Source organism: Danaus plexippus, chromosome 12, assembly GCF_018135715.1.
Source record: "Danaus plexippus chromosome 12, MEX_DaPlex, whole genome shotgun sequence".
NCBI lineage: Eukaryota > Metazoa > Arthropoda > Insecta > Lepidoptera > Nymphalidae > Danaus > Danaus plexippus.
In genome coordinates, this window is record NC_083545.1 from 7,341,592 (window position 1) to 7,366,743 (window position 25,152).

The 25,152-nt window shown below is 30.2% G+C and overlaps 2 protein-coding genes across 2 annotated transcripts in view; one reads left to right on the forward strand and one right to left on the reverse strand.

Annotated features, from left to right (window-relative positions):
* Positions 1–25,152, forward strand: part of LOC116772662 (uncharacterized) — a 138,179-nt gene that overhangs the window by 11,324 nt on the left and 101,703 nt on the right. The window contains exon 2 of the mRNA XM_061522346.1: positions 16,535–17,079. Coding sequence (XP_061378330.1) covers positions 16,584–17,079 — 496 coding nt within the window. The 5' untranslated portion in view covers positions 16,535–16,583. The remainder of the gene's footprint in view (positions 1–16,534; positions 17,080–25,152) is intronic.
* Positions 263–4,326, reverse strand: LOC116772663 (uncharacterized). Its single transcript, XM_061522344.1, has 4 exons — positions 4,200–4,326; positions 3,306–3,391; positions 2,201–2,926; positions 263–712 (listed from the first exon to the last, which is right to left on the reverse strand). The coding sequence occupies exons 1-4, from the start codon at positions 4,324–4,326 to the stop codon at positions 302–304; spliced, it is 1,350 nt and encodes a 449-aa protein (XP_061378328.1). The 3' UTR covers positions 263–301.

Here is a 25,152-nt window from a genome sequence, read left to right on the forward strand (position 1 = left end):
TAATATACCGATGGAGAATAAGTTAGGACAAATCAACTGAATATTTGTTTGAAAATGAGCAGTCGTGGCCTTTGTAATATTAATTATTTGATAAGTTATAACGTATTACATATTAGTTAATATGAAAGGTAATTTGTATTAGTGCTGCTGCGTGTTGATTTACTTTATAAAAGAAGAATTAACATGAACTCAGTGAAAATGAAAATTCGCAACAAAGGCACTACATAATTTAATAAAAATACGAATTGAAATAATATACGAATTTAAAGATAAATTGTTTATTGTATAAAAAAGGCGCTATTCATATAATTCCATATTCCACAAACTCTTCGACGATCTCGTTCATTATAACATAAAACTTATCGTCCACACGTATGGTCACATCCAGCAGCTCGTCCTTGCTGAGGTCTGGCGTTTGTTCCTTGACATACAGAAACGGCAGCATATACAAAGTATACATCAAGGCGTAGTCCAAGCTATTTGAGAAGCTGTCCTCAAATACTTCCCTCGGGTAAACCGTAGCGACGTCAATTCCGAAGTAGTTCAGAAACGTCGTTAAACTTCCAAAGTAAACATCTTTGAGATAATTTAAGTGTTGTTTTCTGAAGCTCCGGTCGCTGGCTGCATAGATAAAGTATATGAGGTCAATGACCGGACATCCGTAGTAGATCTGTTGGTAATCTATAGGAATAACTTCAGTTATTTTTCCTTCCTAAAAAAATTGTGAATACACGTTAAAAATTTGTCCACATTTTGCTGGATTAAATTAGTTTGGATCGACGGATGGACAAACTGAATACGTATTGGGCAAATTTACGTTTTAGTTGAATTTAAATAGGATTAATATTCTGGAAGGTTTTAGGTTTCGCTGGGACTGTGTTAAATGATACAATATCTAAAACGCAGAATATTAAATCCATTTACGAAGTCGTTATCTGTAAATAACATGATTATGTTATTTTATTGTTTTGTATGCAACAGAATCGAAGTTGCTTATTATATAATATTATAATATATATATGTATTTTTTTGTACATTTTAAAATATTAATAATAATAAATTACTTCAATACGGTTTATTTTAACTATACGTCTAAATACAGAAGGAACAGAAGCGAATGTAAATTTGATATAATAACGGCAAACTAGTAAGACGTTTTTATGATGTACATTTCGGGTTTTACCGCCTTTATTGAACGGCTAAAATATTGAAAATGAATTACTGTGTATGCTATATGTAGATATATAGCTACATACATGAATCGTATATGATATTCTAGGGACTTGTGTTTTTTAAATAGTTTTCATTTCAATTCTATTAATACATTTTTACAAGCACTTAGCTTAACACGAAATGTGATTCCTAATGATGTTTATTAGCTCCTGTTGGAATATTCTATTCCCTATACATATGAGTTAACTCATTAAAGCGGTCCACAATTGTGAGACATTGTATTAAAATTACACAAACACATTAATCGGCTGTGTACGAATTTACCTATAATATATCATAATTAAAATGTATAATAATTAATATAGTTTTAAACTTGTGAAAATTATATCGTTATATATTATATAGAATAAGCTTTCTAGATATATATGTCAGAATGGAGACACATTGAGAGGTCTTATCGAGTTTCGAGTCTGCTCGTTAGCGCGGCCGACGCTAGAGTCCTGATGAAGACAGTTAAGTCTCTAGCTGATGTGATAATATTATATGGAAGTAAGAAGATTTCAAATACATGTGAGATTTGAATTGTTATTCATTAGTTTTCCGTCTTTAAAATATCAGCGTTTTCTCAGTATCATAATATAAGCGTAGCAAAAACTTTTCTGTCTTTCTATGAGAATGGCTCGAACATTTAAATTTGGAATTTAAGGCTCAAATTTTATATAGAGAAAATGTGCATGTACCTGTTTTTACAGAGAGTCTATTAAAAAACAGATATCAATTATTTAAAATAAACATCTGATTAGATAGTGGTAACACACACTACCATGGATTTAACACACACAGGTATACGTCAATACGTCAGGATTTCTCAATGGTGTGTGTGTGTGTGTGTCATCAAATGTCAAACATAATGACATTTCTATTATACTATTGATCTTGAAATAATCACTCAATTGCGCTCGAGTATCGAAATTAGACAATATTTAATTTAATTTATAAATAAAATTACCATTAAATATATACTTACAGTTTCTCTAAATAATACATTATTCATCTTATAATCTCCGTGACATAAACATTTTATGCCCGAATTTATTCCGTTCATGTATTTCGGATACTTCTCTAATGAATGTAAAAAGAATTCATCGGTCCTCTTTTTAATTTTTAGATCCAATTTAGAAGTAGATAGCTCGTACATCCTTTTAACTAATTCATTCCAATAATCGTCGTATACAAAGGATTGTTTGATTGTTTTCACCTTTTCATTGAAATAATCTGGATCGTACCTTTCCAATGCTAACGACAGTCCGTGAAATTTTGCTAATTGTTTTATCGAAAGTTCGGCAAAATCTCTGGTCATTATGTCCATACGTTCCATGGTTTTGAATCCTTCTTTACTGACGTTTTCAAGAATAATAGCTTCTTCGTTAGTTCCGTAACTTTTTATAAATTTGAATTTTTCATTCGTCGGAATAGTAACTTTCTTTTGAAGCTCGTTATAAATGTTGTTTAATTCATTATAGACGAACGCCTCCTTTCTATACACCTCTGGAATGGAATACACTTTGAAATCTTCATTACGTATAATGCGTTTTATAAAAATGTGCGTAGTTTCCGTCCCATCGCTCGTTCTTCCGGTGACATCAATTTCAAAAAGTTCACCCAAAAAGTTATTACCGTCTGTGGATACTTTTTTGACATCTGCGTCATATTCGACATAACCTAAATTATTTATAGTACCTTGAATAGATTCCTGTAAATTGTTCGAAAAATCTGTAATTGAAATCTTTGTGATGCAGTCTTTTTCCATTTTTATATAATTTTATTTTATCACTAAACTGTATTTCTTAGACACTCTTACACTAATATATTTTATTCTTAATATCAACAGAAACGGGTATATCTTATCAGACAGTATCGTGATGAACACGATAGCTTAGATCGCTACATGCAAGGTTAAATATAGCAAATACGATATAAATAAAATATGCATTAAAAAGTCGCAGGCGCAATTTTTATTTTCCTGTTTTTTTAATTAGTTTTTTTAATTTTTAAGAAAGTCGTTTATTAAAAATCACTATTACAATAAATAGATATAGTTGATAAAAGTTTACGTTTTAAAACTGTTATACCGGTAAAACATGTCTTTCGAAAATTCGTATATCCGACACACAGTGACACTTTAGTAATGTAACATTTATGGCAGCTGTCAGATCGTCTTTGACATTAATTAAGCAGATAAAAATATATATATTTGAGTAGTCTTACTGAAATAAAATATAAATTTGGTGACAACAACAAAAAATCTAAAATGGAATTCAAAGCGAGGTAGCTGTATTTCCCTCATAGCTTACGAGTTTACAGAAATCAAAGCGTTTTTTAAACACCACAGGAATGAAAGAATAACCGTGTGGGTTCTGTTTGATGTAATTACTTCATGATACAGAGGAAGATGTTTCAATTCACTGTCACTACATTACATTTGTTTTTGTTTACGGGAACAGTGACTCAATGCAGTTTACGTTTAGATATTTGAAGTATTAGTTTTATTATTGCTGAATACATTAAGAAAGTATTCTATTTTTCTGTTGGCGAATGTAACCAACAAGCTTTTATTGATGTACAGATATTTGTTGATTTTTTAACGTCAGGTATATGGATTTAATAAAAAATATAGGTAACAATTTAACTTACTAAACTATTTACTTATTTTCGATTTCTTGTAATAATTAAAATTTAGAAGTTTTATTTTTCTTGCAACAAAAATAAATGTAAACTATGTGCTTTTCTTCATGAGATTCTTGTTTTATGTAACTTTTGTTAGCAGAACAAAGAATTATATATCAACTTGTTGTGTAATATGTAAATAATTCAACATGCCAGTATAGTCAGATTGAAAAGAGCTTGAGTTGACTTCGCAAGCGGATACGTCTAGAAAAGCGGGTTAGAAATTCAGCAGTTGTTATTTTAATTATTTCAGCAGTTTTTAAAGAACATTAAAATATTTTTATGTTCTATATATTTACCGTCTTGTTCCCAGCATAATATCACGCATTTTAATCGTGGAGCCAATGTTTGAGGATATTCATGAGCAACGGGTTTTAATAATGGCATAGAAAATGAATGCGTTTCATGAAATTTCAAATGCGTCATTGCACGAATGTGTTTTAGAATCGGAACGCCCGCATCTGTTATTGAATTATCTTTCTGGAAATAATTCTGTACACGTTGTATCCTACACTTTGCATTCAATCAAAGATTATTTATTGCCTAAAAATAAGGTGTCAAAATATATTACGTAAAGACATCAATAGTTTAGAATCTTTCAAATCAACTTACAGCTGTGAACAATGGCGATCGTCTAACAATTTAGTACATGTAGAAAAATTTCGGTCTCTATGTATTTGTTAAAAATGTTCACCGATGTCATATGTAATACTTTTCAATGAGGGTCTAATAATTTTTTTATTGGTGTAATTTTTATTATTTGCGTCATACAATAGACTTAAATAATTTCTCATTTAAAAATATCACCTTAAATTAAATAAAAATTATGGATTCTTTTGTTCACTTTTCATCAAATCCATTTGTACATTTTTTTGCGTTTTATATTTTCAGAAGGCCTTTTCAATTTTAAATTCATATCCATATATTCATTGTTAAAGGATAGCATATAATTCTTAAAGCTTTTACAGCACTTTTGTCTATAACATAAATTGATTCAAGTAACTCAGTAGATTGATATTTTTTTTTATAAATTTCGACAGCCCTGTACTTAACTGTCATTCCATCTTTTGTCAGGTGGAATTGTCCAGATGTAGTTCTATAGTGACTAAGTCAAGGTTCCGATGAAGAGATCATCGAGTAATCGAATGAAAGCACGTAGTGATGATAAATAATCCGTTAAAAAAGGTATACTACGCTGGCAAATCCGCCGGCATCAGCCAGTAAAAAAAAAGGTTTACTAAAGTAATTTAATAAAAAAAAATCATCTACGGTCCTTATAAAACATTGGATTGGTAATGGAACATACGTTTTATAGTTTTTCTCATTAGTGTTGCCATAACGTCTTGTTGTCATTTTAAAGCTTAATGATTTGTAGCTAAAATAAGTTGATCTTAACAAACCGCATTCTCCCTAAGAAATAAATTTAATACTTCATTATTATCTATATATTATTTATTACAAATTGATAGCAGTTCTTAACCGGAAACACACAGTACATTAATACATTATTTATCAATTCATAATTATTCTATCCATTTTTAAAGATTTTGTAAATATATCAAATTAAGTATGGAGAGCTACGCTCGGAATTTCTCTAACGGATCAAATTTTTAGTTTAACGAAGTTATTCTTCAGAGAGCTGAGCCATAGCATAGCTCTACTAGCAAGCTGAAGTAGCAGTTGGCAGGTCGCATATGTTTCAGAGGCTGGATGCTAGGGCATATAGGTTCTAATATGTAGACAGTGAACAGGTACTCGAAGTGTAGGACGGTCTGGAGCTAGGTGGAAAGATGATATAAGTAAGTTGGCAGGGAGTTATTGGAGGAGAAGCCTGAAGTTCAACTTCAGTGACTTGCTGTAGAAGATGCATGTCTAACAATAGCTTGATGATCTAAACTTACTTTTTAAAGTTGCTTTTACTCGCAAGGCAATAAAGGTTGCATTTCAGAGCAGTAGTGGTTCATTATCTGTTTGTACGACACATGAGGGTAGGTACATGATCTTTTTGTTGATTTATGAAAGATTACAACATGTATTTTTTATTAATCAGATCAAAATTCCAAGAATCTGTTGAATTACATTTTGTATTATAATATCATTTTCAATGTCATAGACATAATTTTTGTTGGTTAAATCTTTTATTTCGATTTTATTGTTACTGTGAAAGAAAATTAACTTCAAAATATAGATTTTTTTTTTCTAGAACGATATATTAATGAACAGAGTTTAAGACTTTATTGTAATAATTTTATTTAGAGAAATTAGTATGAATTGGTACAAAAAGCCAATTATCAAGTAAGAGTCCACAATTTTATTTTTCTTTAAGTTTCTTTATTTGATATTAAATAATTGTGCAGCATTTACAAACATTTCGAGACAGTTATACACAATAATTTTTTATTCTTTATACTTTTCATTAATCAAGGATTGGCATTAATAGTGTTTTATTAATGTATGTGTGATAATTAATTTGATGAATATAAAAGACTACAGAATGGCACGACAGTACAATGAACTGCAAAGTTTCAAATCTATACTAGCGCAGTAACATTGTTGTAAAGGACTTCATTGGAACGAGCGGTTTGCATGTTGTAGTCCTTAATGCTATGGAATCACGAAAACTATAATTTCTTCCTAGAAATATTATGTACCGTTCTCCAAAGCAATTATTACTTCAATAAATATGCCATTTGAGAATACAAACCACGCTTTGTCATATATAACTCAGATAAAATTTGTGAATTTCCTGATCGTCTGTATCCTCTTACCGAGTTACGTTTGAACAATAAATTTGGGTACATTAATATGCGGCTGTACTTAGTTAATTTATATAAATAAGTTTTACAAGTAGTAACATTACGGAACAAAATTAAATGGCATTATTTTTAATATGTATTTTTTGTAATTAATTTAATAAAATGTTTAGGGTGCAAAACACTTATCAGACCTTAGTTATAATTAATATAAAGATATTACATTATAATCAATTATTTTCTTTTCTTTTCGAGCTGTTTTTTTTTTTGGAGAAGCTGCAATAAGTCTGATAAGTTTTTAGTTAAGTATATCAGATGCTTTAAACACATAAATAATTTTATGTAAAGATGTTATATAAACAACGGATCATGAAGGTACAATATATTAAGACTGTGATTTATGTTGCATCTCAATTGCTGTAATATTTATGGCCGGTACGATTATTCTGTGTATCTTAATTTGTTAAATTAATTATCTAGTTTTAGAAGTATAATTCAAGGTTCTATTCATTATACAATTACCCAAAACTTCTCAGCATTCAATGGATTCACCGCGCGGGTCCATCGTTGCAGGGAGAGGAGCTTCAACAATGCCTGGGACTTAAGTTTTAAGGAGTCCCTATCTAGCTCGCGCTAAACGCTCAATTCTAAAACTAGTTCCTATTATCAGTGAATTGTTTTACTTTTTTTGTAACGTCCACTATCTCATGAAAGACATTTTCATTAATTCAGCAACATCACCAGGTCATTTCGAAACTGTGGTTTCCTAAGTTGTGGAGTTTTTATTTTCCTTATTTGTCATTCTTTAAATGTCTATAGAAAATTTGCTTTCGTTAGCTAACGTCATGTTGGTTAGGTATATTTCGAATATATAGCTAACAGATTTTTATGACACAAAGCAACTGTTTCATGACTGATAGCTTAAAACCAGTTACATCAAGCGGATTGCAATGTAATGTAAATATAATACGCAACCAAAAAGTTCTTATAATAATGAAGTTAGTATCAAAGAATTAATATTGAAAATAAATAAATTATGAACAGTTGCTCAATCTTGTGTCAAACTTTCCTTTTGCTATATTCAATTAAATATATAATAATTGAAGGAGACATTAACAAAAAAAACCTATTATAAAATTTCATCCCGCGAATCCAACGCCATTATTATCGAGATTGTTTTAGGAAAATTTACAGCGACCCTTGATTTTATCAAATCACCACGGTTTTAATTAGACCATCTTCATTTAATTAAACTGCGATTGTTCATTTGTGATTAGAATTATAATAATATTTCATATTCTTTCGCACTAATAATAATTAATGTATAATTTTTGTTGAATATAATGCAGTTAATAAGGGTCTACACCTTTGCGATGGCTGCTTTCTGAAAGCATTCGTTTTTTGGAGAAATAGTCATGAAAGTAAACCTTGCTGTAAATCAGATTTTAAGATATTGTATTAGCTGTGACTGATATACATTTATATTATTATATATTGAGTTATTCACGCAAAATTATGCATATTAATAAATAATACAAAAATATATATTGTATTTACTTTTAAACCATAATTTTATGAAGCAAAAACACAATGAATTCCTGTTTCAAATGTATAATTCTACTGTCGTTCGTGTTTTTTTTTTTATTAAATTATTCAGCACTCAGCTGTTTCGTCGCTGGCAACCGTCGCCGTACTTGGAAGTTAATCTATGAGTATCAAAACAAGTCTAGGTACAGCCAGATTGTAAAAGGAAAATATAGTCAAAACGCATTTTCTCAGCCTGTTGAAATAAATTGATTGGTCTTCAACACCGTTTTAAACTGTTGAAAATATTATAATCAGGTTCAATTATTATCGACTATTAATTAATTTTACTACATCGAACGAATTTAAATCTTATTTCAAAGAAATTAATTTTAGAAAATAAAAAAATCATTTATGGTCATTGTATAAACTTCGATGTCATTCTGAAATATAATTTCGACAAAATTATGGTATTGGAATTATATTATGGTACAGTAAAAACAAAATAATCAACACATTGTTATTTTTCCAATACAATTTTATAATTGAAGCGAAAATCACATGAAGCTGTATCAATATAAAATTGTGACAACACAAGGAAAACTTTGTTTTGTTGTTTACCGCTTCTACAGCGATGATAATTATATATACATATATACATTTATATTAAAACTGCTACATATAATAAAAACATAACTTATGTGTTCTAGTTTGTTGTTTAATTAAACCTAAAAGAAATTTATTAAGTATAAACGCTCTGACATTAAAAATCAAATATAATTTGCATTGTGAAGTGGACAGGTACCCTTTTAAGTACAATGTACTTGTGTTAGGAGACCCTACTTTTCACTGCCTTGAATAAACATTTAGTAACAATAATGTCACTAATGAATATATACAGTAAAAATATTAGACGTGCGTCTGTTTGTAGTGCGTTTGAGATCCATTCAAGAAAACCACACATGTCCTGAAAACTTTCAATACTATATATATGTATTATTCCATATTCCCCAAACTCTTCGACGTTCTCATTCATTATAGCATAAAACTTATCGTCGACACGTATGGTCACATCCAGCGGCTCGTCCTTACTGAGATCTGGCGTTTTCAAGCTATTTGAGAAGCCGTTCTCAGATACTTCCCTCGGTTAAACGGTAGAAACCTCTTTCACGTTTCACCTTCATAACATGAGAATCCAATCTCTAAATAGAAGGCCATTAATTAGGAATAAATATATGCATTAAACAAATTTTAATAGAATTAAATTGCTTTTTTATGAGATAGAAAAAAAAACATTGAATAATGAAAACATATCGCTACATAATACTGTGACATCGCTTTAAGCGCTTTATTTGTCTCGTTTGTTTAAATTGATTGGTTAATTGGGTGCTCGTTTGTTCCGTTCACCAAATACAATCCTCGTTGAATACTCTGTACTAAACTGAATTCATTATCTGTTAGAGTATAAAGCCGTGAGTATTCAGATGTCGATAGATTTGTTTCATGTACACTCATTTATTATAATTGTATTATAATTTTAACATAACTCTCATATAAGAAATAAAAATAAAAGAAATTGTTCGTTTAAATGTAAAATATTACACTGGTAGCGATTTATTGTCTGATATTCAATATTTTATTAAACGTTGAGTCATATTCCGACATCCCTCGTGTTATATAAGTTTTGCGGCTGGGACTGAGACGATTTAGATAAAACAGTGTTACCACTATTAAAATAACACAATAAATATAAAACAAAATTCAGTATAATTATTCATTTGTATAGACAAAGGAAAATTAGGTCGGTAAGAATATTTCAATTGAAAGGGATTATATGGAGATACAAATATGTACGTACTTGAAAATTGAAATCCTACATAATAATCAACTCAGTTTAGGAGTTTTAATCGCGTAATCCAACATTGATGGTTGATATTAAAATAAGCTTTATGTAAATATACTGAAAAATCCGTCGCTATAAAAATATATTGCATGGATCACTGACCATCAGCCGTTCATTGCTGGGGAAAGGTGCCTACTGACGAAGTTTAGATGGTTAGAGCATTAATCACCGCGTTTGTTCAAGGCGGATTGGCGATTTCAGATTTATATTTTGAAATTTTAAATCCAGGTTACCACGCGATGTTTCACGATAACTGTCAGATAATATTTTGGGTAAGAGTTAAGCATCCAAAAGACTTGTCATAATGCGCTATCGTAGAAATAATGGAAATATATAACGTTGTCACACAATCAATCATTAAAAACTCTAATGCATTTCATTTAACACGATGATAGAAAATCATAGAGGCTTAATATATTGGGTACTTTTGTGTTGCTGCTGGGTGATTTTAAAATGTTCCAGCATACTTTTTGTAATTTATTGACACTCGAATGTTCCTTGCCTTTTATACTTTATTCATATAAATTTTAAGCAATTGAATATTTTTCTGAAATGAACTATTATTCCTTCACGTGTTTCGTTAACAATGCTTTTATTTGGTGTGCATACACTTTTTGAATTTTCATACAACACAGATAACCTTATAATGAAGGCGTATAGATCATTGGCGTTGTTTATTTAAAAATAGTAACCTGATTACGATACTTTTGTGTATATTCTAAATGTATTTTATAATTTTATTCACGAAATGCCTCGTATCTATCAGAAAAAAATATTTCTTAAATAATACCATATTTTGCTTCGTATTTTTTATTTGTTTAATCACAAAGGATTTTAAAAATTGTAAATATTTACGAAATATGTAGTTGTTATATTTTGTCAGTCATAATAGTTTTAGGATATGAGATGAGGTTTGCAAACTACTGACATGACAGCATATACAACCATTAGTTGCGGAAAATTAATTAACATGAAATAATAATTTTCCTTATTATAAAAATACAAATAAATAACTAATCACTAGACTTAATTAAAAACTCTAAGCTCATCGGTGTTAGTGAGGACAAGATGCATGATTTCTTAAATCGCTTGGTACAAGTTATATAAAAAAATAATAAATCCTTAATTTCTTTTAACACTCGTCTCTATATCTATATTATTATAAATATATTTATTCTTTATATACGTTAATCATAACATTACGTTGGCCTAATTCGGGCCAAAATATTCTGTTAAAGTCATTGAAAGTGCAAAAAGTAAAGGGCACTGTAACAATAAGCAATGATTACAAAGAAGCCCGCGCGGTCTTTTGGTACAATCAAAATAGCTACATAATATACATTCGTTGTACATATATATTAAAGGATTTTGTGAAATCTCTTCAGTATTATAGGAAACTTTTACTTGCATAAAGTAGAGGCTGGATAATATCGGACAAAAATCTTTTACATGACTTAAGTTACAATCTTAACATTAATGATTGTTCTCTTTTGGGAATGTGAACAATATAGTTTAATAAGTAAAAAATTATATATTTACTATCAAATGAAACATTTAAGTTATGAACAACAGAAGTGATTACATGACATTTATAAACGGAACAGCCATGAAGAACCGTGAGTTACAGGACATATAGTGGCATATAAATGGAGGAAGTTATTATCTAGACAGACTACCGTGAACAAAAATTACTTGAAATTGACATGTGCGCATGTAAATTATGTTTTATGATAGACTTTGAAAAAATATGTTATGCCTAACTGAAATGTTTATATTTTCATACAGATTTCAAAATAAATACAATTACTGTTATTTTTACAGCAATTTTATTTTTATATAATTTTACAACAATCATTTCTCAGTTGTTACTTACTGATTGTTCCTAACTTAGCCTCGTCTTATTTTTCCGCATTTACGCACCACACGGTATTGCTAATTTTTTTAAGCAGGAGTTTGATATATGTAATGTCATTTTTTTTTTTTTCAATTACCTGTACAAAATTGTTATTAACTCTTCGTGCTTTGCCGCAAAAAGATCAGTTGTAACAAATCTTAGTAAAACCATAAAACTTTAATGTGGAGTTTCATTTTTGAGACTACTTTGTGTCCAATTTAAGACACTGAGCAATATATTTAAAGTTTTTATACGTTTGTCAATCAAATATTAAAACAGAGCGTCGCACGCACTTACAGCTCTTTATTTCACTAGCAAATGTTGAGAACACTTTAATTCTTTTTTTAAACAAGCAGTATATTTTCAAGCACCTCGCCCTATGTTATTAAACCGTTATTCGTTTATTGATTCCTTAATATAATAAATCAAGACGTTTTTCAGACTTTAATACTTCAAGCAAAATTTTCAATGATACGAGTATGTTAACTTGTATGTAGTTCTGCTAATTCTAATCACCTCCTGCGGTATATGAGGTCAGAGACGTTGAAGACACGACTTATATGTTAGTGACCTGACGCACACGAGATTTTTGATGACATATAAATTTGTGGATAAACAAGTTTGAATCCGTGTTATTAGATGTAATGGGTTAGTTGTCATGTTATTTGTTTATCGAGCTTTATAAAAATAAATATACATTTAAAGATAAAAAAAAAATGACGAAAAAGTTGTACAATAAAACTACTAACAAAATTTAAATAAGTAGGTCCTTTAAATACATTTTACAATGGGCATAAAATATAGTTTTAATTTGAGGTATTTGAATATAAAATGAAAAACACGTATTCATAAACATAGACCTATTGTCTCCAAAACAGATTACCTTTTTATTTAAGTAATTTTAATATCAGATCAAAGAAGTCATCGTCCATCGTCTTATAATCCTCCTACATGAAAACTGCCTTTCACCAAGTATCATGTCAGTAGTTTCTTATTAAGTTAATATCGTGAATGTAAAAATGAAAAATAAAAAAAAGAAATTAAAAAAATGCAGGCAAAAAGGTTTTGTTTCATGAATCCTTCTATGGAATGTTTAAAATAAAATAATCTTCGTTTCAATTACATCTACGATGTTACAAATTATACAGAACTATATATATTTTTTATTATATTTAATATTAAAAATATTTCCTTTTAACTTTTTTATTTTATTTTATTGATCTATAGTTGTCATAATTGAAATCAATAACTGTTCCAGATTTAAATTTCGAATGTACATTTAAAACTTATATTATGGAGAATTAATTATCATTTTACGTAAAATCGTCCAAATGATTATCAAATTGAGCGGTCGGGGTACGACAGAGAAAGTAGTGCTTTGTTCGAATACCAAATATACATAGACATTACGCGACCATTAGACAATAGAACAGTGCCATTAGTGAGATGGAAGTCGTTACATAGTTGTGTATTATCAGAACGACAACATTCTGATTGTTAAGCCACGAATTATATCTTGAAACTAAACAGGTTTCAATGATTTAGATGAAGCCAAAATTTTAATGAATCTATATTATTCGGATAATAAGAAAATTTTTAATTTTAAATGTGTACGTGAACGTGTACGTGAACCTCAAAATATTAATATGGAAACCTAATTGATACACTTTATACCTACTTGTAAATGCAAAAAAAATATTTTTTTGATTTTAATTTATAGCTTGTTGAATGTAAGAATGGTTTGTCAAGTCGAAAGCCACATTGTACTATTATCAAGTAGGTATATTTTCTCGAGGACATGCTTCGTGTTTGGTGTGACAGAAGGTCACTTAACTTCGCTTCGGCTTAACCTTGAGCAGATCGACCCATTTCACAAACATTACGACACTTAATCATTTTATCGAATACCCTTTATCCTGCTTGCCTTTTGCTGTTAGCGCCATTTTTTGCTATTCTCAATAAAGATTTACGGTACCTAAAATTTAGGTCATTATAAGTCGAGGTTGTTAAAAAGAATGAAAATATGTAATTGGTAAAACGACGGCATCTATATGAATAAAAAATGTCATTTTCTATACATGCCTATGATATTATTATGTTATTGTGAACAGTGACCTGACATTTTAACGATTGCCCAGCAGGTTCTCAGAACCTGAACGCTGTTACACAATAATCGCACTATAGAAATAATGACTGAAGAAAATGAAAAAGAAAAGGCTTTGTGTATACAAAAGCCACGAATGTCACGTTGTACTAATGTTTATGAAAAATATTTTTCTTTTTAAGATTTGGAATTGTAAAATGTTTTAAATGAAAAATTATTTCTGTTGTAAGAAAAAAAAAAAAAAAGATTTTGAACGTTTTAACTATGAAATAGTCAAAAGATACAGACAGCGTTGCAATTGAGATGAGGTCAAGTACATTTCATTTAGCTAATTAAGTTAATTAAATTCACATTTTTTTGGCGAAAACGGGTAAAAGGGGCGAATAATGTTCAAAAAATATAATAATTTTAGATTCGCTGTATCTTATTCGCTCTTTGGTTTTAAAATATTAATTTATATTCAAAATAGTTAACTTTTTAATTTTGTCAAATATTCAATGTCAATAATAATTATATATATATATGAGTTTTCTATTAATTACAAATTTCGTCTTTGATTTTTCATTGTTTGCTGTTACGGAACCAAAACATGTAAATCATTTAACCGAAAATATATGGCTTATGAAATCTCAATAACGATTAAATTAAGACCGAGTCTATTTGCGTGTTCTTAATTAAAAATGAGAGCGGAAACTTCTATTACCTACAGATGAAAGTGGCATTCAACCACAATATTATTATAAAGTCGTTACATTATGGATTTGTGTGAACCGTCGAAAATAAATGACCACTAAAGTTTGGGGATACGTCGAGCGGTTACTAACGACTTGGGAGCAGGTGTGACGATTATGCGGTCTCTTAAGGTTACAATATTTGATGTGGGAAATTTACATGGGTTCAAACAAGGCTTCCTCGCTCGCTTATAAAAATGCAGACGTCTAGATAGAAATTTCTTTCAAATAGAAATTTGTTTTGGAAACAATAGGATTCATCGTTGCCCCATATTGCATTTCTTGACCTCTTATATATCAAAATCCATACATTGCGCTGGATAACATTTGCTTTTGTGTTTCACAAATTTTTTCGTGTTACGTTCTATGGGACAGTTAAATATTTTCTGTATATATCCTGCACATTCTAAATAACATTTTGCATAGTTTTTATCACATGCAACTAAATTACATAAGGTTGAATAGGGATAAAAATAAATACTCTAATTGATAAATCTTTATTAGAGCGTGTCCAAATGTTCTGAATCGTAAGTACTGCTAAACTTAGTCAATACTAATTTTATGTCCAATAGATTCATCATTGTGTACAATGCTACAGAATTCTATAGCCATTAGATCTTGTTTTCTAAAATTCAATATTTCAAGGTATTCTATTAAAAATACCGTAAAATATCGTAAAATCGATTAAACATTAAGAAATACACAGGAACATTGAAAAGTAGACAAACTAATCGTCTCTGTAAAAACGGGATATCATATTTAAAATAGGAGAATTAAATTAATTGAATGGTTTCTAATATTTTCCAAAAAACAATACATTTCAGTAGACAAGAAACTTTCATCTATGTACCCATTCTTCTTGTAAATATGACTATTACAATACTTTCTTTGCCTCGTCTTAACTAGCTTATAACAACACCTTAAGTTTGAATATAATTTATTTGATTATAACTTATGACGTACCATTAACGGCCAGTTTTCTTTCGTTTTCTTTATTTTGGTTCTCAAAAGGATGCCAGAAAACCATTGGCTTTAAATGAATTATTTTTTGCCTTCTCGGAAAACATGTTTGCGAAAACAAAGTGATCGATGTTATTGCCAGAAGCGAGATTAAAGTGGGCCTGGATGAATAATTGATAACCTAATTTTGCCTCTCGACTTTCAATTTGAAGCAATTTTAATTTAATAGAGAATGTTTAAAAATTAACATCTAAGACGATCTCATTTAGACGAATGATTTCTTTTTAAAATTGGCGAATAAAATGAAAGTTTCTATATAATTACATAGAAAATTAAGCAAGTGAATATTCTTCATATATTTCACCCAATTAAGAACTTTTTAAGCATTGAATATCCCGTTAAAATATTACAGATGCTAATTTATAATTTGAATTAACACTTTTCATTCGTTTTTCTAGAAAATTTTAAGACCAACCAGGTATAAAATAAAGCGTGTTCTGTTTAAACTGGCAGCCTTTTTGCTCGCGCGAAAATTAAATTCATATTTCCTCTTACATTGCAAATATTATGCAAATTAAATTTTTTTGAGCACTTCGCGGTTGCACGTAACCTTTAATTAGGTTCTACAAAAGTGGGCCCACAGAATATCTCATTTATGTTTTCCTAAATTTTGAGATTATATAAAAGATGTTCATTACTACAGAACTACGCGAAATTTCAAGTTAGTTATATTATTGATGTTATAATTATTAATTTTCTTTTCAGTGCAAAGTTATGGATCAATATCAAGATATCGTCGGGGTTAGCAAATAAGATGACTGTAACGAGAGTGATGCTGAAACAGCTATGCCAAGAAACCACAGAGCGCTTCAAGAGTCCGACCAAATTCAAGATGAACAAATGTCCTACGAATATTATAGTAAGAGTACTCATACTTGCCTCGTTGCCTTATAGTTCCACTCTGAATCTACCTAGCGGGGACCCCGCGCCCGGGAGGTCACCTGGACCGCCTATTAACATTATCAATAAAAATCTAGAAGGGATTGGTGATAAATTAGAAACTAATATAAAAATACCAATCGATGATACTATATATGACGAAGTGACGACGAATGACGAGATCGCGACGACAGCGGTCAGTGAAGCGAGTGTTAGTGAAAGAATAGTTGGCGATGCCTGTGCCTTCGCCCGAATCCCGAGTGACAGTGAAGACATTGTGACTCTGAGTGAACGGAATAGTGATATCAACGTTACGTTCACTCATTCGGTCTTCGAGGCTGAGGAACTGGTCAGGGGTTTCGATTATGAAGGTAAGTAGTAGTGTTGCTGGTAACTAACGTAGGCCTTTATCAATTACAATTATTTTTTAGCGTTACTACGATTACTAATTGGCGATATATGTTTATTATTATTTCAATATAATCATTCAATTAAAGAAAACATGAAGTAACACGTAATTGAAAGTATTTTTTTTTTTCAAAATATTCATTTTGTTAATCGCATCCATAAATGCATAGTGAATAATAAATACTCGTTACAGAAATAATTTATGTAGAGGTAACTTTACATTTCTTCATTATCTCAAGAGGTTATGCGAGAACAAATTAATTTAGATCAAAGATCTAATAGATTATAAATGTCGTAAGTTAGACTTTTTTATTTAAGAGTAGATGTGTGTTGAAATCATATTATCAGCCTCAGATCTTACTGTTTTAGTTTCCATTAAATTCATCTAAAAAATAACATCTTGTTGCGGTATACCTTTATTTATATTTTAATTATAGTTTATTTCGTTTCAAGCTGGTACCGGCTCTTCAAGGTATCAGAGAAACCCAATAAGTGTAAGTTCCGTATCGTAACCTAACGTTTCGACAGGCCGTTCAAACGCGTCAATCCGCGCATAATAGACTAATCCTACAAACTTTCTTGACCTCGCCACTTCCTCAAAGTTTTGGCATTATACAAACTTTCGCTGTGTTCTTGACTCAACTTTTTCCCTTCCAGTATTATCAAAGAGTCTGCTGGCTTGTAAATCGTTTGTTATAAAATGAGCATTAAATTATTATAATCGATTAATATGTTGCATCAGTCCTATTAAACGATATACACCTATATGTGTGTGCGTCTGCAACTGATATAAAAAGTACTAGTATTAAATGATACCAAAAACGCTTTAGAGCATATTCATTATTTCGATCAAAATATATATAACACAAAATGTATCAAAGATGGTATTCTGAAGGTCTTACGATTTACGACTTTCCCAAAGATCTAAAATTAAGCTATCTTTGAATTTATAACTCGAAGATTAGGGTATCCTCAAGGATTACGAAATGGCCAGGATAAGGGGCCATAAATGAGGATAGGGCGTGACGTGACAAAACCCTTTAGTGCGATCAGGTCTGTCGAAGACTATTAATAACCATTGGAGTGTGGGCATATTGTAGTGGCTGTTCGAATCATATCGTATTTTATCCTTAATATAATTTACTTGTTTGTTTTGTGTAAGTTTTAACTCTTGAATTCTAATTAATTAACATAGTTGGCATGGCTTAAGAATGTTTAGAACTAATATATCTTTGTTTTGTGTTTTTTTTTCACTAGAGTGTTACTATTCATATGATTACTTTTACTAAATGCCATATTTATACTTTGTATATTTAGGGAGAACGATTTAATAATTACGAAGGGATTTAACCATTAAAACGTAATCTACATAAAGTCAGCTATGTTGTTCTCATATTAATAAACAATTCACCTTATTTGCTCAGTCTTTGTTCACGCTCAAAATTTTGTGTAGTGTTGTTAGTCTTTCACTATAAACACCATTACCTCAAAACTACCCACATAAGTGCTAATGTTTTATGTATTTTCTTTTACACGCCGATTGTGTGAAGACAAAAACAATAAATCACGATTAGATTGAATTTATCAATTTCTTTAATATTAAATTACCGTTAATATTTAGTTCGTTAAAATAATTAATTCGCAATAATCTGTGTTTGATGTTCAGAATGTCTGATTAATATCCGATTGAGTAATATTGCGACCATTATCCGTTAACCGAGGCCAGGCTGATTAGTTATTCCCTATGAAACACGTCAACTGATGAGGGACAGTCTGTGTGAAGCAATTTCAAATGCTGATTGCCAAAACCCCATTACCGACATCATCATACACTTAAACGTAAATTCATAATCCCGCTTTACATTTGCTTTGAACAATATTTTAATATTCCATATAACATTCTCCTCCTACAACTATAAACATGACGCTATTATTTTGATAAATTTGTGGGTATTTAAAAACGTTTAAATTGAAAACTGTTTGTAAATATATTTTTTTAATATAATAGTAAAATTTGATATATTTTTGAATATGTCGGAGTAGAGCACTTAGTCGTTTTTTTTAAACTAGTGTCGTCAGCATAACTGACGTCACCGATGACTCTATTCTTTAATGTCGTCAGGATCTCAGGCTCTTGAAGGTAACCTCGTAGACGATTTGACAAACACCTTACTACGAAGAGATCCGATCCCTGCAGCGGCACAAGTGAGACCCCCGTAATCTGTTCTCTCGCCTTTATTTATACCAACGCAGATGGTTATGCAGGTGACACTTGATAATTTCAACTACCCTCAATTATCGATTATTCAAATAAAAGGAGTTGTGCCGATAAATATTGATTTCGTTTCATTGATTGATACTTATTTATTTGTGTATTTTTTTTACAAGACAGTGACATTACAATACCATTTGATTGGTTTTAGAAAAATATAATTATATCAATTGAATATAACAAAAGCCGTACTTATATATAGTATCGGTGATGTTATCGCTCGTGGCTCATTATTTAAACATTCGGATTTGTGTTTACCTTGAGCTTCGATATAGTAATGTATAAGTGACAATGACACTTATAATCAATCCTTACGATGTTTAAGATCTAGAGTAATGTTAAAACTTTTTTATCAAGGAAATTATAGCCTAATTACGGAAAAGAGTACGGAAAAACACAATAACACGTACCACTATAGTATGCGAGTAGCTACTAATTACGAGAATGTTTATATCAAGGTCATTGGTACTTCATTTAAGGTCGCGACGACACAAACACAGCTTTTATATTCGAACATAAAAACATGACACACATAAAAATTAAAAACATGTGTGCTTTTTAAAAACATATTTTATGTTCACGTTTCAAGGTGAAACTTTTCATGAGTTTTATAAAAAATATTATATACAGAGATAAAGAAAAAGATGTATGCTTTATATTTAGAATGACTGGAACAGTGCCGGAGGTATTAAATTATTCTATCACTCATAAACACAACCTGCGCATCTACGTCTCGTGTTATTGTGATTTTAAGTTCCTTTTTCGTAAAAAGTTAATACGATTAATGTTGTCGTACACAAAACTATTAAAAGAACTGACATTTGTATTTCCCGTTATGTATTCTGATACGCATAAACATCTGTGTTTATATAGAATGTTGTTGAGACATACTACCAGGTGAGTAGTCTTCTCGTTACCGATTTTTTACTGGCATGGTGTAATCGGCGACGTGGCGGTATCTATCACCGATATACGCCCGATATAGCCCGATATACACCGACGTAACCCGTCTAACTAAAAAAAATATGTAACAAAGTTAGCGAATAGTTTTTTATTGATTAGTTTTTTTTTCATTATGGAGCCTATTAAAACAGGAATAATCTTATTTGGTTGTTCATGTCTATCGTGGGTTACTAAATGATATCCCCGACACGCAACTGGCCAACAATTTTAATATATAATAAATCTATTTTAATTTTCTATACCCTCGATACATAAATCATATCATATATAAGGAGGTTCTTGGTTTTCGTCTAGGTAAATACGTGTATTTGAAATATTTTATCCTGATCTTCTCAGTGAATGGAACCCTTGGGGACAATTAAAATCCATTGCTGGATATCTGTAATAAAGGACCAGGAGTACAGAAACGTATAAGGATTTAAACGGACTTTTAGTGATTAAGAAAAATTGCTATTTTTTACTTAAGCTAAGCAATGATTTGTTCGTCTTAGTATTCAAGCTATAAAGTACCAAAAAATAATAATTTTGCTATTTTTAATACGACGGTAAGGTGCGGTCATCATACCGACATCTGTTCGTTTTAATTCTTTGCATGATTATTTATGTAGGAGAGTAGAACGGGATTGGGACATAATAAAGAAAGGATGCAAGATTAAATTATACACTCATTAAGTAACAAGAAGGTACGGTGCATTATATTAAGCGGTTAGTGTTTGAGAGGTTGGTAAAAATCTAAACAACATCAGCTTTATGCATATTTACTGTATGATAAGGTTCATACTGTCTATTTGTCTATGCCTTGTTTTTAACACCAGGATACAAAAATATCATGTAGCTAAGCTAAGCTAAGCTAATATAATTTCTCATTAATCAGACTCTGTTGCTCTTTCTGAATTCATTTATAACGGAGTGCTCAGTGCCGAAAAATAATATAGTATGTTAAAGCAAAATTATTTTTGCTCCAAGCACTTCGTATCTTCACAAAGGATCTTCTACACAATTGATTTATTGAACTCTCAACAACAATAGACTGTTGGCATAATATGTTCTGTGTATGATATGAATCTTTATTGAAATATCATACATATCATTCAAATGACATGATAATTTCAAAAACCATTACGAGGTCGATGGCCTTATGACATATAAAATAATATTTTACTCATTTCACTGAATGGGTGTTCAAATTTGTTTAAATACAATTCATTTCATGACGACTGGACCAAAATTCTAATAATTATTATATTTTAATTTCTTCTTTTTCTTCCTGGCAATTATCCCAGCTTTAGCCAGGGTCTGCCTTCCTGGTCAAACTCCTCCACTTTGCACGGTCTTTGGCATCGTCGGTGGTAAGTCCATTTTCTCTCATAAATTTTGATGTATTAAAGCAGTATATGTAATTCATTCACAAACATAAAGTACGAATATTTTTAGGTATCAATTTATTTACAGCAATATCACATTATAACTTACCGAGACGGGTACTTCAGATGTCATATAAATAAATTTATATAAATGTTAACAGATCATGAAGTGAAGTCCCCAAGAACTTAGTAACGAGTTTGAAAGCATCGTATTACTCGTAAATGGTGCGTATCTAAACCCCATTACAACGGAATACGAAAGTAAATTGAGATAAAACATTGAAGGATAATGTCTAAACAATTTTTGGGGAGAATATTCGTAATATTAAACATATTTTAGACGAATGAGTCATGATTTTTGATAAAATATACTAGATTATTAATTATTGGAATTACAATTTTTTATTAAAAATAACACATGTAGAAGTATAAGGTTCTTATTCGCAAAATAAGGTTCCCAGTTTTATTCCGCATCCAATATGAATATTTAATAATTCGGGTATATTTCCTTGAATATCATCATTGAAAATATAGAAACTGGGTCTCGTTAATTAATGGGTGCTATCTCCGAGTGATAAACGTAATGAAATAAATGCTTTTGGAGCACAAGTAAATAAAATTTTGATAATTTTATATATTAATTATTTTAATCAACACGGAACATCGGCGATGTTCATAATTGATTTCTGTAGACATGATTCCAATTCCGCGACCGTGTTTAATACATTTATGTTCATATATATAAATACTTTGTAATAATTTATGTACATGCTTTTCATAGTGAAATTGAAGGGTATATTTTTTATATATAGAAACAGAATTATTGTATAAGTGATATCATTTTCATCATACGAGATCTCACATGATAAAGATTCCTTGGAATATCTTTAGGACCAAGAGGAAATCCAACGTAAGTTATCTTTGATCTCAGATAAATCGCAACAATACATTATTTATGAAGGAAACTTCTATTGATATTGTTTTTGTTAGACAACATTGTTTGAATGGAAATGAAGGCATTACATTTGAATAAAGAATATAATCCCTGAAAAATAATTTCGTTGTCTTAAAATGAAAAGCGAGACCCAAAGATATTTTTCTGATTCAGTCTTACAAAAGTGTGTAGTTGGCTTTAGAATTGTCAATTTTTAATCTGTATATATTAAAATTTTTAATATCTCAAGAACATACACTTCATACTGATAAGCCGTTTGTAAATTAGTAAAACATGATTTTTACCAACTTTTTACTGAACATATTTTTTATGTTCATCTTGTGAAAGTTTATTATTCAATATGAAATCTTGAGACTGTTCTTTTATTTTCAAATTATTATATAGTCCTAGGCTGTTGGGAACAACATGAATTTTGCTTCCAACCATGAAGTTTATATTTGGATGTCAACTCAAGAGCAAAATAGAAACATTTTAAAAAGAGGTTGTCGTCGTTTCAAAAGTTTTCCTTAAACCTCTTTCTGTTGGCTGTTTTTTATGAGATTAAATAACTACAAAGGCCGTTAACTATTCATCCTATTAATTTAAATAATGACCATACGATTTCATGAAACGCTCTATTAAATTGCTGCTGAAATTTTTCTTAAAGTGTTACGTCACTGATTAAATGGAAAGTCGAGACTTAACCCATTTTTCGTTTCAGTACGTCCTAATATAAATTATCTCTTTTTATTAATCACGTCAACGTCAACTGTTTCGGAAAAAAGTAGGTAATGATTTAAAGAATCATAACCACCGTTTTAAAATGATCTCGCTATAAGATTAAAGTAGAAATTTTTATAATTTTAAACACGTTTTTCTAAAACTTCATGCATTTAAAATATAAATTACGGTATTTGAGTAAAAGAAATAATTAGTCCAAGCAGTCTTTTCAGTAAGAGCACGGAAAAGGAATTTTAAAATATGTAGGAATGAAAACTGATTTTTATTTCCAGACAAAATTTCTAATTATATGAAACGAATTTATAAAATTTTTTTTGGAATACCGAATTAGTGTCGCTCGAGTTCGATATTTGTCCTAGAAATTACAAGGACTTATATCAACCTTCGATCGTTGAGGGAAATGTCTCGTAAACTATTTATTTCAGAAGAACTTCAAAGAATTAGAGCATAGTTCTACAGACCAATATATTTTTTAGTTCTCCTCTGCCAAGATTTATAGCAACAAATTATAACCACCAGCAACTTGTTTCTACGGACAAGATTGTACAAATCACTCAAATTATAAATAAATAAAGAAATAGATATCAAGACACGACCTTATTGAAATAATTGCTGAAGGGTTTCTCTAATGTATTTGATATATTGGCGTTCGTCCAACCAACGACAGGCTTAAGGCCCAATAGTTACCACGGAGGAAGTTTTTGGTGCGTGTCGCCTTCAACGGAAAATGTACAATTCATTATACAGTACGTCCCTAATGATACGACGGTTGAGATTCGTGATTGATGTGGGTCATTTAAAATGGTGACGATTGATTTTTTTGGGACATTAGAATATGGTATTCCACTTTTAAAACGTACTAGTAAGTTTTAAACTGCTTTGTTACAGTGATTGTCAACAAAACGTCATTGCTGTCATAGATGAAATATAAATTATTTTTTATCAAAAAGAAAGCTGTTTTTTAAAATGAGATTATTCCAATTTAGGTCTAATATATTGCAACCGATATGTCTATACCTTGTTCATGTCTCTGGTCTAGTGTCACAAAATCTTAATAATGTAAAAGTTAAATAATATGTTATTATAAAAATACATAATCAGAAACCAACACGAACTAGTGTGTGACGTCATCATAATCCGATATTATTAGCAGTACTGAAATATACTACGCGAATTTTTATTATTTTAAAACTACATAATCCCGACGTTTCGGATGTTTGGCAGACGAGATGTGCCCGTGATCACGGTTGCTGAAAAGTAACCGAAACGTCGGGATTATGTAGTTTTAAAATAATAAAAATCCGCGTAGTATATCCGAAATATATTAGTTTCATTTAAATGAATAAAACTCGCGAAAGTCTTAGATCTCATGTGAACCAGTACCGACTGGACATCGCCAACAAAGTACTGAAATATGTATTTGTCTGAATCGTGTTCTCGTAACAAGTCATTCATTTAGTGTCAACAGTTCAATGCACTATCGAATCCATGGTTTTTTAACCTTATGTTACTCAATAGCTTACGTTTAACTTGTTTAATTGAAGAAAATGAATCGAAACCTTGTTTTATGTTTTATCCTGTGAATATTTATACTTAAAAGAGTTAATTCAAAAGTTGTTATGTACAAAACTAAAGAAATACTCAGTGAATGTAAATACTTTAAGCATTGAATCTAAGCGAGTGAGAACTATCCATGGTCCTGTTGTTTATTGGGCGTCGCTCGCAAATTGTTTTAGAAATGCTTATTAAATTTGAATTCTCT